The 16,947-nt window shown below is 44.6% G+C and overlaps 1 protein-coding gene across 1 annotated transcript in view; it reads left to right on the forward strand.

The window, feature by feature from the left end:
- The window catches only part of Hcfc2 (host cell factor C2), a 35,829-nt gene extending 23,390 nt beyond the window's left edge, over positions 1-12,439 (forward strand). The window contains exons 10-15 of the mRNA XM_004623852.2: positions 1,876-2,050; positions 4,574-4,777; positions 5,409-5,482; positions 7,427-7,564; positions 9,696-9,881; positions 10,619-12,439. Coding sequence (XP_004623909.1) covers positions 1,876-2,050; positions 4,574-4,777; positions 5,409-5,482; positions 7,427-7,564; positions 9,696-9,881; positions 10,619-10,933 — 1,092 coding nt within the window. The 3' untranslated portion in view covers positions 10,934-12,439. The remainder of the gene's footprint in view (positions 1-1,875; positions 2,051-4,573; positions 4,778-5,408; positions 5,483-7,426; positions 7,565-9,695; positions 9,882-10,618) is intronic.
- Positions 12,440-16,947: the final 4,508 nt, after the last annotated feature.

Here is a 16,947-nt window from a genome sequence, read left to right on the forward strand (position 1 = left end):
GGGGGGGGGGGGGGGGAGCGCAGAAGCTTTCACACACACTCACCAGCGCTGTGCTTTGGTGGGACTGCAGGACTCCTAAGAGCATGGCAGAAGTTCTCACTCACAGGATGGGCTGTGCTGGCTCTGGACGGGCCGAGGAGGTCTGGAGAATGCGGGGAAAGGCCTCTGTTACGCAGCAGGCCTGGGCTTGGAGCGGCAGGTACAGGAGGGCCTGGGGTTGGTCGGATATGGAGTGGGCCCAAGGTGCAGCAGAAATTCTTACTCACAAGGCGGGCTGTACTGGGTCTGGAGGGGTGGGTGAGGTCCAGAGAATGCAGGGAAAGGCCTCTCTCTTGTGGCAGGTGCAGGAGGGCCTGGGCTTGGTCGGCTTGGTCTCTCATACCAGCTTCCCACCCATTTTTCTACTGGGTTAGGATGCAGAAGGGGACCACATGGCTGTGTCCAGGAGCTGCAGGGCTGGCTCAGCCCTCCTCTCAGTCCTCGGGTGCTGGCACTAGATGTGCTCAGTGACCAACCATGCCTGCCTGACATCAGTACCATCTTCTGCTCGCTTATTCCTTATAAGTTTGTATGTTTTCCTTTCCTTGTGATTATTTGAATTGGATTTTTCTGGGAATTTCTTTTTTCTTTCTTTTTTTTTTTTGGGGGAACCAGGGATTGAACTCAGGCCCTTGCGCTCACCAGAGAAGCACTTATTCCACTGAGCCATTTCCCAGTCCCAAAATAAGCGGTTTTAGTCTGTCTGTCTGTCTGTCTGTCTGTCTTTCTTTCTTTCTTTCTTTCTTGGAACTGGGGATTGAACTCAGACCCTTGCCCTTGCCAGGGAAGCAGTTATTCCACTGAGCCATCTCCCCGGCCCCCTTTCTAGGAATTTCTTGAAATATTTGTATTCAATTTATCAAGTTTAACCAAAAATCTTGGGCTTATTTCTTCCTTACATAATTCTAGTTTGATTGCCTGATTTTTAAACAAAGAGTGCATTAAGCAACATTATCACATGGGGCGCAGAGTGGTTGTGGCTGTCGTTACCATTGCACCTACAAGACCATCACCACCAACAAAGAGAGGATGGTCCCAGGGTGTGATGGACAGCCTCTGAGCAGGAGAAGTTACAACAAGGCTTCACAGTAAAGGTGGGGACAGAGCAGTAACAAAACCAGATAGACAGATAGCTTCCCCCCCAGAAACGCAGATTTTCAGCGGGGCACCTGAGGACTGAGAAGAGGGCTGAGCCAGGCCCGTAGTTCCAGCTACTGGGAAAGCTGAGGTGAGAGAATCATTCGACCCTAGGAATTTGAGGCCAGCCTGATAGCGTGTAGAGAACCTCATCTTAGAACAAAATCTTCAGCATATACCTTCCCTGCCTTTCCTCCCCAAAACCAATCTTTAGAGCATGAAAACTTAGTGAAAAGTTCTCTTAGGGGCTGGGGAGATAGCTGGGCGGTCCAAGCCTGGCAAGCACGAACACCCGGATTCGATCCCTGGTACTACATGCTGTGCCAGCTCCAGAACCCCAAACCTGGGCGTAGTGATACATGCCTGTAAACCTAGCGCTGGGGAGGCTGAGACAGGAGGATCACTGAGTCCAGGCTGCATAGTGAGACACTGTACCAAATAAATAAAATTTTTTAAAAAATACATGTTTTTAAAAAATTCTCGTAAAAACTACTGTGGACCCTAAAGAATAATTCTATACCAGTTAATATAATTTTGAGTGTTTCATATTTTGGTAAACTTATTTTTAAAGCGTTTTATAACCTATTTTTCTTGCTTTTACTTACCAAGCGTTACTTGTGGATTATTCGCCTTTTCTCTGTATGGCTCTCTGTCTCATTGAGCAGTGCTTGCTACAATAAACTGCCTTATGTCTTGTAGATCAGTGACACAATAAATAGTGCAGAAACCGAGCGCACAGCCGCGAAAGGAATTTCAGTGAGAAACAAAGCAGATTTCAAAGCAGCAGATTTGAAAGCCACGTCACATTCACCTCTGGCGTCTGGTGCTTCTAATCATAGTAGCTGTGTGGCGGATGTGCTAAGGAAAAACGAAGGTACAAGGATAACAGTTTAAATAAAGCTAAACTTTCTTGTAACATTGGTGGCAAATGTTAAAATTATTGAAGAAGTAAATATTACATGGTATTGATCCATTTTCCCTAAAGTCAGATACCTGCTGTTTAGGGTCTGCTATGGGCAGCAGCCCCAGCGGGGTGGCCGTGTCGGGCACAGAGGTACAGTTTGAGGAGAGTGCTGTGATGTTTGGGGTTGGCCAGTGTGGTTAGTGCCATTGCCCTTTATGTTCATAGAACTCTAACTTTATGGAATTACTTATCTGGGCATGGATTTTGTCTTCTGTTCATGTTTTTCCATAGTGCTTAGATCTGAGCTTGGTAAATAATAGTGATTTACTGATGCTTGTTAACTTGTTTAGCTGGGTCACCCTTAGCAAGATAGTTCAGTCCTGAGAACTTGCTAGCAGTCCTCACCCTTGGTGCCATTTGGGGTTCCTTGAGCACCACCTCTGATTTCATTATCTGAAATTGTAAGTCTCATTCTGATAGAGTCCTGACATAACAAGCGACTTTATTTTTTATCTAAAAACTATTATATAGATAGCTAACTATTCAATGATTCAGATTTATTAAGATGAATTCTTTTCATTTCCACTTTTCTTTGAGTCTTTGGTAGATAAAACTACTCACACAAGATAATTTCTCCCCTGTATTACTTATAGGAGAGGGCCAAGGATATAACTAAGCGGCACAGGGCCTGCCTGGCAAGAGCATGAGGTCATGAGCTCAGCTCCTGGTACCAAAAGAAGAAAGACAATGCTTACAGGAGAGGAAAGCTCTTTTGTTTTATTGACTACCTAGATGTAAAGGAATTAGTTGTATTTAGAACATCTTGGGCCTGGACTTCAATTTTCTTGTAACATTTCTGTGTATCTTTCGAAAAAATTATTCTCAGAAAACAAGTCTGAGCTTTGAGATTTCAGAATCAAACGCACCCTACACCCTCACTCAGGAGGCGGCTTGAAGAAGCTGAGGGGAAATGCCGGAGTGGTTGCACCATAGGGTCTGCGCTTCCTAGATGCCTGGCAGTGTCAGGACGGCCAGCATGTCGGAGTGACTGCTGAAGAAGGTTTCATAACCTGGAGTAAAATGAATACATTTTTGCTTCTCCAACCTCCCCTCAGAGAAGAAATGTAGTAGGGAAAGGCTGGAGCACTTGTTGGGTTCTGGTCGGACTCTGGGATGCAGAGACTAAGGCAGGGGAGATAGAGGGAAAGAACAGAGGGGGACTTTAGCTACATTTATGGAACCTGGCAACGGGTGGGCTGTGAGAAATAAAAGTGAGCTGACCCCAACACTCAGGCTTTTTAGTTAAATGGAATGAATAATGCTATTCTTCATTAAAACAGTATCAAAACAGGAGTAAGGCAAATTTGGAAAAGGCTAAGCTTTGAATTTACTACCTTAGAGGCATGTGTGGGACATCCAGGTGAAGATTCCTCTCGGCAGTTGGACATAAGATCGGGGTCTAGGAGGCCGTGCTTGGTCGGAAAATGTCAGTTCAGAAATTGACACTGCAAGTGTACCTTCTGCAAGAGCCAGGCTGTGGCCGATGCTTTGACTGCTGGATGCTAGCACCACTTGGTGCAGTGCCCGGGACATAGGTGCTTGAGGGATGCGTGGTACATGAATGATATCCAAAGCATGGCTAGGGCACAGGGCTAGGGCACAAAGTTAAGAAAGCATTGTGCAAAGAGGAGAGACCGAATGAAGAGATGAGACGGGGGCCTCAGAGGACAAGGAAAAGACAAAAGGTGGTGACTTGTCTCTGGGTAGTGGCGTTACAGCTAGGGTTGTGTGGATTTCTCTCTGCACCACATGAAGCAGTGGGCACAAACCTGCTTCCTTCTGCACTGTCATGGGAACAAGCAGAGCTGGGTAGGACATCTTCAGCATGTGGCCCAGTGCCTAAAAGTCACAGAAGAACAGCTTCACAAAGGGGAAATGTGGTCAGCACTGTTTTATACTGAAGAAAGGTCGATAAACAAAAATTGAGTTACCTGTAAAAATCATGGATGTTTGCCAGAGCCACTTGATTAGCACCCTAGAGCAAGGAGCCAGGGTAGCTGCTGGGGCTTGGGGGCAACGAAGACTTGTATTTGTTTGCGTGAGAAACTAGGTGATCTCCAGGGTCTGAGAAGCAGTGATCTGAAAGCCCTGAAGAGACAAGAGTGTCTGAATGAGGTCCCAAGATGCAGGACAAGGAGTGCAAGCACAAGCTCTGGTAGTCAGATTAAACTCCTGAGGAGAGAGGTCGGCTCTGAGGTGGAAGAGGGGGCAGGCTGAGTGGTCAGAAACGAGTTCTCGTCAGGGAGTAGAGAGGAGCCGAGGAGTTGGGCAGCCACAGTGCTTGTGATGCGCTTCTCCCTCGAAACACTATGTCTCTGTCACATTTATGATTTTAGAACCCAAAGTACCAAGAAACATGTCACAAAAACAGGAAGTCACTATAACTGTCTCTCAGTATTACACTAATGGTTGATCTCTTTCCTCTAAACATAGGTCCTCACACTTCAGCAAATGCAAGTGTGCTAAGTAGCTGCCTGGACTTGAGAACAGTCATCCCAGAAACTTCCGTGTCCGGGACTGTTTCCGGTGCTCAAACTTTGATAGCCCAGCACACCATTAAAACCGAGTCGCCCAGTACCAATGGGGCAGTTGTTAAAGATGAGACTGCACTGACGGCACTCAGTACCAAAGCCGAAGGTTTGGATATGTTTCACGTACTGTATTTCAAGCCATTTATGTGTGTCAGGCCATCAGAATTATTTATCTTAGACGGGAATTGTATTTCAGTTTGAATTGAATTGCTTGTCAGCAGAGAAAGCATGTCAGTTAAAATCATTATCTAAAATATTGTCTGAAAGAAATAAAATACTGTTTGCTCCCCTCCATAAAATGTTTAGGTAAGTGTATATGGAAGTACACGCAAATAAGATAATACATGAATAGAGTCAGTGTTTTTCCTTAGAAAAGATTAGTTTTAGTTTTAGGCTATGAATTAATAATTTTCAGTCTGATTGATTCTGTTTTTGTAAATTTTGCTGTTTTATGATGAGTTGTGTTTCTTTGGTAAACAATGTCATCAAACTCTTATGAAAATGAACTTTATGAATTGAGTAAAAGGGTCTATATTTCTAATTATTGTGACCTCCACAGCTGCTATATTTTCCTATTTTTTGTGGTAAAATATATATAAGGTGAACTTGACCACTTTGCCATTTTTAAGTGTACAGTTCAGCAGTATTGAATATATGTATATAAGTTATAAATTATATTCTCATATCCAGTAACTAGGTGACCCTATAAGCTTTAACGAATTAACTTTAACTTTCAGTTGATGAAACATGTGTTCTACCTGCCACTAAGATCAGCCGTGTGGAGATCCACGCCACAGCCATGCCACTCTCTGTAAGTGCCCAGCCCGGCGAGGTTGCATGATTACAGATCACTGTGTGCTTCCAAGAGCCAAGCAGCTTCTCAGTAAACGTGTAAGGAAGTTCTCAGGGCTCATTTAGTAGTAGGTTGATATAAATTTAGAAATAAAAGGTCAAAGAGGAAAATATTCATAATATAGTATGTAGAGGAGAGAGCTTGATAAAATAATCCTTGTGCCGTGCTCCCAATTTTGGTTAAAATTACATGTAACAGGAGCACGGCCGTGTGCATGCCCACGCACATATGCTCCTCCTCAGAGTGGGGTGCTGCAGAGCTCCCTGGGCGGTGGGGCCACAGATGGATGTGGCTTCTGTCTCGCTTTTCCCATAATGAGATACAGTGCTCTTATGGCCAGAAATGCGTGCGCGTGTGTGTGTGTGTGTGTGTGTGTGTGTGTGTGTGTGTGAACAGCATGTGAGATAGGATGTGTTAGGGAGCACAGCGGACGAGCGCAGTGAGCCCAGACGTTGCGTGGCCTTGTGGAAGGCCAGCACGGTGGCCTACAAGGCACCAGGCTCCCCCTGCTTGGAAGGTGTCTGGTCGGTACACCAGGATTGTCTTGACTGGAGAAATACAGAATAAAAATGATACATGCATATGTGTATATTTCAGAGGATTTTTTTCATCAGTCATTTCATATTTGTTGCAGTGAGCAAGAGTTTTTATTTGACCTACTGTTTGCCTTTTATATCCTGAAGTGCTGTCTTAATTTCCGTGCAACTTTTTGTATTTTGATCCTTAGTAATCTTTACCTGCCTTTCCTCTCTGGCACGTTGAGTCTTCCCGACTCTTCTCAGGGAAGGAGGACTAAAATGAACTTCTTCTCTGAATCTGCTTTGTAGTGCATCAGCCAGAATTGTATTCGTTATTTCAGTTGGAGCCAGTTGTTTTATAAAAGTTGTTGAAAATTTTTACAACTTAAAAACTGAAGCCAAGTTTAAACGTTCCTTTTTTCAAAGATTTTTCTCGTTCGTTCACTTTGTCATTTGTGATAGCCTAAATAACAAAAAATGTGAATGATAAGAATGTACCTCTGCTGTTATATATTTAAGACAGAAATAAGTAACTGAAGTGCACATTTGTTTTGAGCTTCTGGAAACAGTGTCTCATTTATAAGAAGATGGCTTAAAAGGTTAGTTCCAGGGATAAGTATAATTTGCTTATCACTACAGTAGCTTAAGGTAGAGGAAGCTTATTTGTTGTTGGTTTTTTGTTTGTTTCTTTGTTTGTTTGATTTTTTTTTTTTTTGCGAACTGGGGATTGAACTCAGGCCCTTGCACTTGCCAGGGAAGCGCTTATTCTACTGAGCCATCTCCCTGGCCCCAGCTTATTTGTTTTTAAAAGCAAGGTAGAAATGTAAACCTGTTTAATGGAGTCCTCAGTAGTATATACTAAAGTATATGCAAATTGCATTTTAGTCTTGAACATTTTTTTCTCCTTTTAGGTTTGGAGAATCACAGGTATTTCAAGTGCAAAGGTCACTGAATTTCTGCTAGTTGTTTTTGAATCAAGACAAAAACCAGCTTGGAATGAATTTTTCTTGATGTACTCCTTTTGGAGAAGTTGTCACATTGCCCTAAAGGGGTTGTGATTTCCGAGGTCTGAATGAAAATGTCCTGTCGCAGCTGGTATTCTGGCCTGTCCCTGATGGGAATGCAGCTGAGCCCGGCCTGGCCGACAGTGAGAGTTCAGAGCCTGGCTGGACAGCGCCTGTCACCCCGCTGCCCCCGGGTTTGATTGGTTCCCCTGCACTGTCAGTTGACCTAAGCTGTGAAGACTTGATTTACTGACGAGCTGTCAGTGTCGTGACCTTTACCTGCACACCTACTCGTAGATCACTGCATGGGTTTAGTAGAGGCTTGAAACTGTGAAGTGCTCGAGAAGAGGCTTCATAAGTGTTTCTTTCTCTAAAATTAGAAAGAGACACCGTCCATTCCAGTGGCCACAGTGAAAGCAGGAGAACGACAGTGGTGTGACGTGGGGATCTTTAAAAACAACACTGCATTGGTAAACCAGTTCTACTTGCTGCCGAAGGGAAAGCAGGGGGCTTCCAAGGTAACCATGAAGGGGTGTGGCTGGGCGAGGTGGCTTTGGTCATGGGGTGAAGGTGACCAGGCTCAAGCGCAGCCTGAGATCCAGAGTTCCGAGTGGTTCCAAGTGTCTGGCGTTGTTTATTAGGTTCTTTTTATAGACTACAGTATGTCACAGGCATGTCATTTTAAGAAATCTTATAGTCACTGAGCTGGTTTCATGTCATAAAGATCTACTCTGACTAGTTCAAATGAGTAGTTTTTTAAAATGTTCTTAATTTTGTTACTTGGTGTGTTAAAAGAATTGTTTTTTACTGAGAAGCCTTATTCCTGATTTTATAATTTTAAAAATTTAGAAGCCTCTATGTGCTATTCATTTTCCCTTGATTCTGAAGCTCCTTAAGGAGACATTGTGTGGAACACGAAGCCCCTAAGAATTACGAATTGGAGAACAACTCTAAAGTGTGCGGAACTGGTGCTTTTCATACATGCAGAATTTCCAGAAGGGAATTGTAAGGAAATAGCTACTCATTTTGATTCTCTAGATCCTTCCAAAGAGAGGAAATAACAGGAGCTCCAAAACTGACAGACTTTTTGGTGTCAGCGTGATGCCGCAGCTGGAAATGCGTACGTGCTCAGGTGACGAGCCCCAGGCAGGCGGCCAGGCACTGCACAGCTGTAACCCCAGCACTCTGGGGCTAAGGCAGGAGGTTCAGAAGTGTGGGCTCCATCTGGGCAACTTGGTGGTAGTGAGACCCTGTCTCAAAAAAATCAAAGAAGGCTGGGGACATAGCTTAGTGTGGAGGACCTGGTGCAGTCCCCAGGACCTTGGAATGTAGTGTCAGCTTCCCTCCAGGCCAGGTGAGTAAGGTGCACCTGAAGCAAATGATTTTGTATTCAGACTTGGGTCCCGTGCACAAGATACCTCATTATGTGTATGCTGTGTTCCAAACCTGACAAAAATTGTAACTCCAAAACATGCCTTGTCCCAACATTCCGGATCACAGCACCCAACCTGTTATATATTTGCATTCATCTAATACCACATCTGGTGTCCCTCTTTTCCAAATTGAGTTTTTCCAGTTCTTGACAAAAAAGAAGTTCTCATTAATTATCTGGTAGTATTGTGCCTGATAAAATTTCTGGCTGAAGTTGGGATGTTATATATAAAGCTATATGCACATGCAAGGGCCTGTGAGCTACTGGACTGTCGTATAGCAAAGAAAGAGCATAAAATGGAGAGCCTTTAACCTGGGGTTTCAGTCACTGCGTCCCGCACCCAGCAGGGTGAATGGGACAAGTCACTTTCTCAGTCTCTCCGAGACTCCGGTTCCTCACCTATAATGAGGTGACCTTGCGCCCCTGCAGTAAGATGATACACTGACACTTCTGTCTCTCAGTGGTCTGTAGGAGTTAGGGGAGAATATGGAAAAATTGAGAGTTGTGAACACGGTGATCTTCCAATCTAGAGTGTGTCTAATTATCAAAGTGACATCTATTCAGCTCTGTAGCACTTGAAAGTGGCTTCTTTTCTGCCAGTCTTGATTTAATTAATTAATTAATTTACTTACTTATTACTTACTTAGAAACAGGGTCTCACTGTGCAGGTCGGGCTGGCCTGGAGCTTACTTTGCAGCCCAGGCTTGTCTCAGGCTCCCGGTGATCCCCTGCCTCTCCCGAGTGCTGGGCTCACAGGGCACCCCGCGCCTGGCTGCGAGGCTTGCTTGTCTGTCTCAGGCCACTGTCCTTGGCAGCCCTTATTCACAGTAGCTCTGAGATTTCTGCTCCAAGCCAAGTTCACCTGGAAAGGGGCAGTGGTTCATTCGTCCAGAGGGGCGTGTTTATTTTTTGCTCGCCTACCTTTCACGGGCAGAGTGCCCCTGTATGGCTTCTCATGATCAGTGGGTCTCAGCTGGGAGGGGCGCTTTTCCTTCGGGATGCATCACTGATCGTGGATGTAATTGCTTCCACTTTGGAAGGTTTATTCTTCATGTGTGAGACAGAAATAAATAAATGCGAGCTGCAACTTTAAAATATAATTTATTCTTTAAAAGTTTTGTTGAAAAAAGTTTTATTGAATGAAAATTAAATCATATTAAAAATTAAATAATAAATGAACTGTTCTTCTTGCTTGACTTTTGCATGTTACATTTTAGGTAGAAAATGCAGATGTTCCTGACTACAGTTTACTTAAGAAACAAGATCTTGTTCCAGGCACAGCGTACAGATTCAGGGTTGCTGCAATCAATGGTTGTGGAATAAGCCCTTTCAGCAAAGTTAGTGAATTTAAAACTTGTATTCCCGGTTTTCCTGGAGCTCCTTCTGCTGTCAGAATTTCAAAGGTGAGAGGTCCACGTGAGACCTGATGATGCAAATTATGTGAAACTTCCTACATGAAGCCTTATGTTTAGAAATTCTTGTTAGCATCTGATGAAATGAGATTACCTGAAAGAGGAGGATTAAATATTGTTTGAGAATTACTCATGGTATTTTTAAGTACTAAACTTGAAGCAGAATTTCAGCGTTCAAATCACAGAAAGGCAGGGGAGTCATTTGGCTTTGTTCTTGTGGTATAAAACAGAAGTTCATCTTGGTGAATTTTAATAGAATATATAACATTAGATTACATTTTATCTAAGTCCTGCCCTTCTTCGGGAAGAAAAGGCCTGCGTTCAATGAAGCAAAACCCCTTTCCTGGGCTGTGCAGGCAGACACTTAAGCCTCACTGTGATGGGGAAAAACAGCATGTGCCGGGCGAGGTGCACACCTGCAGTCCAGCACTCAGCTAGCTGAAGCAGGCAGATCACCGTGAGTTGGAGGCCAGCCTGGGCTACACCGTGAGCTCAAGGCCAGCCCGGGCTACACAGTGAGACCCTGTCTTAAAAAAAAAAAAGACAGAAAAAAAGGAAAAGTGTGCACAGGTTAAGCGCTGTAAATCCACCTTAGGTTTTCATAAAATCAAGCATCTAGCGTCTTACACAGTTTCTTTAAGAAAAAGAAGCACTGTGTATCTTAAAGATAGATTTAACGTGCATGCTTATAGAGAAAACAGAACCTTCATGTGCTTTCCCTTTTCTAGAACGCTGAAGGCATCCACCTTTCCTGGGAACCTCCAACCTCCCCCTCCGGAAATATTTTGGAGTACTCCGCCTACCTGGCTATCCGCACAGCGCAGATACAGGACAACCCGAGCCAGCTCGTGTTCATGAGAATCTACTGTGGTCTTAAGACTTCGTGCACAGTGACCGCGGGGCAGCTCGCCAACGCGCACATCGATTACACATCCAGGCCTGCCATCGTGTTCCGCATCTCGGCCAAGAACGAGAAGGGGTATGGACCGGCGACACAAGTGCGATGGCTTCAAGGTAACAATAAGAAAGCGCCTTTGAATTGAATTGAATTGAGTTTTTTTTTACTGACCCTATTGTGATGGCACTTATTTATTAGCAACTGGTTATGAAGATTTGTCATTTAAAAAATGTTCTCCGACTGTATTTCCAGCAGTTATAAATTTGAGTTTGTAAGTTGTTCTTAAAATGTATGTGCTCAACTGTAGATCCAAATAAAAATAGAAAAGAAGCAAGGACTCTGAAAATTAGTATATGGAGTCTTCCTTATATGTATAGCTGTTTTACAAAGAAAAACAATAAAACCAAGATAAAGCTAGAAGGTTTATCACCCTGACACCTTTCTACAGCTGCGTAGCTCAGTCTTCCTAGCAGCTGGCTGCTGTTCATTTTCCTGTCTGAGAAAGTACCGTCCCCTGCGCTGCAGGCGCCCTGCGTCCAAGTGCTCCCTCCGACCGCTCTGCGTGAGTGGTGGCTTTCCAGCTGTCTTTTGTTGGATAGTATTTGTTAGGCTGATTTCAGTGGACATCGGAGTCCTTTCTTCATTCACTTGTAGCACAGAGCTTCACCAAGACAGAGAAGGGCAAGCTTAGAGACTCTGCTTTGAATGTTGATTACTTTTCCAGAATCATGGCAAGACACAAAAAGAACAAAGGGTAGTCTCAATTACCCAGCCCGATATACTTGAGGGTATTTTTGGCTAAAGCACACACTATATGTGGCCCTTAAGCTCCTCCTTAAGCGACAAGGGGCCCACCTTTCAGGTCTCTTTTGGCAGACTATATCCCTTTTCATGTGCTTATTGGCCCTAACTCCTTTTAATGAAATTAAAACCTTCATGATTTAAAAATTTAGAATTAAAGTATATGTCCTCTTACTGCAGAAAGAAGCACCTTAATAAGACCTAAGTTTGGAATAGTGTTTTAAACATTTGTAAGATTTTGTAAATGCTGTAGATGTTTTATTTTTGCATTATTTTTACCTCAAAATCGTATAAACTTTTTTATAATAGAATTATAAGCATTAGACAGCTTACTCAGGTTCCTTACAACCTTAAAAATTAGGTAAGAGTTATAAACACTCTGCTGTAGGTAACTTGTTTAAAACCTTTAGGAACTTCATGGTTCCACCGCCTATTCAAATCTGGAATAAATATACACGGAGCAATAATTGCAGAAAAGCTATTGCAGACCAGAACTGTAGTAGCTGCTCGGCCCGGATCTGTAATTCGTACCGCATAACCGAAGGCCGGTGTAGGTTGACTGAGTAGCTGCGTCGTCCAACTGTATGTACCATAGCCCCGGCGAAGACGGGGCTCGATGTGCAGAATTGATATGTATGCATGCTCCAGTTACTAATTTAAAGTGTATAGAATATTTTAATATATAATTTTTGTAAAGAACTGGGATTTTTATATTACAGTATTTGTAATTAATGTGTCTCACTAATTTTCTCTAGCAGAAAATATGCAGACTGTTAGACACATACTGAGTGGTTTCTGAGCTCTAGAGATAAAATAAATGCACTGCTATGGTGATGTTAAAAAAACTGTCTTTGTGGCCATCTGAATCGTTATCTTTAAATGTCCTCGTCACAGTGTTTACAGGGAGCTTCTCTGGCCTGTGAGCCACAGCTCCTTGACCAGAACTTCACTCTGCCTTTGTTTAATTCTTGTGTTTTGCTTTTGGTGTTTGCTTGCTTTTTGCACCAGTAGGATTTTAACTACCGTCATTATTATGTCTGTAATCATTTGTATAGCTTCTGGAATGTGACTCATGTAGGCTAAACAAATACTGAACCAAAGTTCAAACTGAAATAAATGACAAGCAGTTTTGCACATGTTAAATGGTAGGGCTGACTTTGTATGTACGTGTTTGTGTTTCGTTATGAAAGGAGGAAGAACGGAAGTTTAAGTGTATGTTTCAAGCCCAATTATTGTAATGACCTATTTGCTTTATTAGAAAACTTCTAGCTTTTAACTCCTTATTCTTTGCATTGATCAACAGTCTGTGTTTTAAAACCCTTCTCTTAATGACAAAAAGATAAGTTGATTTAAAGCGAAAAGTAAGGGCTTGGGAGGTGGCTCAGTGGTAGAGATCTTACCTTGCATGCATAAGGGCCAGGGGTGATCCCAGCACCACAAAAAAAAAAAAAAAAAAGGATGAAGAAGAAGAAACATAGTCAGGCTTGGTGCCGCACACCTGTAATCCTGGCACTCAGGAGGGTGAAACACGAAGATCACCATGAGTTGGAGACCAGCCTAGGCCACATCGAGAGCTCAGTGCCAGCCTGAACTAGAGAGAGAGAGAGAGAAAGAGAGAGGGGGGAGGGGAGGGGAGGGGAGCGGAGAGGAGAGAGGGAGGAGGAGAGAGAGAGAAGAAGAAGCGAAAAGAAGAGGGGAGTAGAATACTTTTAAGTGTGCTCACTTACACCTGCTTAGTAGGGCTGGGGATATAGCTCAGTGGCACAATGCCTGCCTGGCAAGTGCAAGGTCCTGAATTCAATTCCCCATTTAAAAAAAAAAAAAATGTGACATATGTGTTTAGTGTTTGACTTAATACACTTCACTGAAAGCTTAGACCAGACAGTGAATATGAACCTGTGTTGCTAGAGGGAAAGGCAGCCTTTTATATCAGGGCATTTGTTGAAATAATATTGTTTTATTTTGAGAATTAGCCCAAATTCTTTTTTTTTTTTTTTTAATTTGGCATTGGAACATAAGCGCCAGTCATGCTTATCACTAAGGGATTGATGCCAGAAGGATGCCATAGGAAGTCTCTGCAGATTTGCCCTTCCGTTAAGGAGGGACCTGAAGAGCGGTGCGCTCATGAGGAGGATGAATTAGGTAAATAGGAGGAGTACCATGCTGGCGCGGAGGCCCGTGCTTGTGATTCCAGCACTCGGAGGCTGAGGCAGAAAGATGAGTTTGAGGCCAGCATGAGCTGAAAAGTGAATTCAAGGCCAACCTAAACTGCATAGCAAAACCCTGTCTTAAAAAAAAGACAAAAACATTTTAAAAATAAATTTAAGAAAAGGAGCAACATGTAGTTTATGAATTGTGCATTTTACTAAATAAAGATCTCTCTTGTCTTAGTTACTTTTTTCTGTTTGCTGAGGCAAAATACACAACACCCAAAGTTAAAGTGGGAAAGGTTTATTCAGCTCACAGCTTATGTGGGTTTCAGTCCATAATCAGCTGGCTCCAAGGCAGGGCGGCATTGTGGCAGAGGGGCCACAGTGCATGGCGGCAGAGGATGGTGCAAGCCGAGGAGCAGAAGGGAGGAGCAGGCCTTGCTCCTCCTTTATGTTGTAGACAGGCAGCAGCTGTCCCAGGGCAGGTGTGGTACTCATCTCCAGTCCCCACACCAGACAGTGAACCAATCGTATGTCTAGATTCAGCCACCTCTGAGAAACCCACACCCCTCCTCTTGATTACTCGAGGCTTTGAGGGGCTATCCAGACACAAACACTAACATTGCGCCCCTGAGCCCCCAAAGACTCATGCACAGCCCTTTGTGCAGAAGGCATATGGTCCATCTCTGAGAGTTGCTGAAGTCCTAACAGTTTCAGCATTGCCGAAAAGCCCAAGTCCCAAGTCTCCTCCAAGATCCAAGATTAGCTGTGAGCCCCTGTAAAAACAAAAAGTTAAATACTTCCAACATTTACTGGCACAAGATAAACATTTCCATACTAAAAGTTACAGATGGCGATGCAAAGGACTGGGACCAAAGCAAGTCCAAACTCCAGCAGGGTGGGCCAGGGAGATAGCTCAGTGGAATTGTCTGGCAAGTGCAAGGTCCTGAGTTCAATACCTGGTTCAAAAAAAAAAAAGCAAAATCCAGCAAACATTAAGTCCTATAGTTCCATGTCCAGCATCTGAAGCAATCGATGGCAAATTATGAGCTCTAAAGGGCTTGTGTGGCTCCGCCCATATGGCACTTCCTGTGGTATTCTGGCATTCCCATGGCTTCTCTCTTGGGCCTGTTCTGCTCCCTCCTTGTAGGTTTCCGTAGAGGATCCACGTTCCTGCTTTCTCCAAACTTCTGGAGTCTCCACTGCACCTTTGGCTTCCCACAGTTTCACACACTGGCCTCTCAGGGTGCCCTGTGCTGCTGGCCTCCCAGGCCCTCTTTTGAAATCTGGGAGGAAGTCTTTTGAACCCCAGGATTCTTGCATTCTGCATGCACCTAAAACCACTGCCACATGGATGATGCCAGGGTCTGCTGCCAGCTGGAGCAGCAGCCAGGCTTTTCTCCCTCTCTCAGCTGTAGGGGTTGGGTGCCTGGATCCCTGAGCACTCTGAACCTAATTCAGAGGAACAAATTCTGTAGGCTGCTGCCATTCTGGAACCCGGTGTTCTGGGGCTTTTCTTCTCTCACCTTTGCAATTCTGATGCTGCACAGTGTGGAAACCTGCTGCTGCATGTGATGCTCTCAGGCCATCTTTCTGTTCTTCCATTCCTTCACAGCAGTCCAGATCTCTGCTCTGTCTATGCAGCCCACAGCTCTACTGGAGCTTCCTTTCTGGCCAAACTCAGAATGTGTTAAGTTCAGCTGGACTCTTCTGCGCTTCATTCTCAACATAAAAGTGACTGAAGAACCCCAACAGTAGCCATGCCAGAGCCTCACCATTAGACTGCCCTGAAATTTCTTCTGCAAGATCAGTTAGTCTGCCGCCCTTAATCTCAGTCTCAGCCCGTCTCTGACGTGAGCAAAATGCGGACAGACTTTCTGCCAAGCCCTAGCACACGTCGTACGGAGTCCAGCGGCCAGCGCAGGCCTTCCCAGCAGAAACCTTCTGAGCCTGGTCTTTACCCACAGGACTTTTATCAGCCTTCTGGTCTTCTGAGCTCTGACCAGAATCTCCCGTACAGAACAGCCCAAGGTGTTCCAGCTCTGTTCTCTCACAGGTGACATCTCTGAGCCTTTTCAAACTCTTTCCACAAGCCAACCCCAAAGGTTATTGAACAACATGGCCAGATAAAGTCATAGCGATGACCCCACTCTTGGTACCAAATTCTTAGTTATTTTTCTCTCATTGCTGAGACAAAGTACCCAACACCCAAAGCGAAAGGAGGAAAAGTTTATTCAGCTCACACTTTGTGGAGGGTCCAGTCCAAAACCAGCTGGCTGGGCTGGTGAGATGGCTCAGTGGTCTAAAGCACCTACTTAGAACAAGTTAAGCTAAGCAAAGCACAGGGACCGTGGTTCAATCCCCCAGCACCACATGCCAGCCAGCCCACCCCCTGGTGGGCTGAGCTGGTCACACACACACACACACACACACACACACACAATAAATAAATAAATAAATAATTTTAAAAAAACCCAGCTGGCTCCGAAGCAGGGTGGCACATGGCAGAGGGGCAACAGTTCATGGCATTGAAGCCAGCAAAAGCTGCACGAGCTCAAAGGGCAAAAGGCAGGAGCAGGCCTCTTTCCCTCCTTTATATTGTGTACAAGCGAAATCAGTCCTTGGGCACGTGCGGCACTCACACAGTCCCAGCACTAGACAGTGAACGAGTCGCGGACTCTAGAGGCAGCTGCCACTGAAAAGTCACTCCCCCCGTGACCACATGAGGACTTGGGGGGAACATCTAGACACAAACCATAACACCTCACTCCCTTTCTCCCTCCTGTCTGCCTGCCTTCCCTCTGCCCTGCCACTCTTTGCCACATTAGAGACCAAACCCAGATCCTTGCACATGCTAGGCAAGCATAGTACAAGCCAGGCAGACCTTTTCCCTAAGAGGATTTACACTCAGTTAAATCCTTTTACTCTTCTCGTTTGGGTGAGCAATCCAGGTGTAACAAGTCTTTGGGTCCCAGTCCTCTTTCTGTGTTCTGCATTGTTGGTTCACAAAAGTAGTAAAAATATTTTTGATGTTGCATGGTCTTAGCATTATGATTTCTGGTTGGGCATGGGGGCACACACCTTTAATCCCAGCACTTGGGCAGCTGAGGCAGGATTGCTGCAAGTTCCAGGCCAGCCTGTGAGAGGAGGGGAGGAGACAGAGGAGGGGGAGGAGACAGGAGGAGGAGGAAGAGATGGGATGGGGAGG

Source organism: Octodon degus, unplaced genomic scaffold (assembly GCF_000260255.1).
Source record: "Octodon degus isolate 3935 unplaced genomic scaffold, OctDeg1.0 scaffold00004, whole genome shotgun sequence".
NCBI lineage: Eukaryota > Metazoa > Chordata > Mammalia > Rodentia > Octodontidae > Octodon > Octodon degus.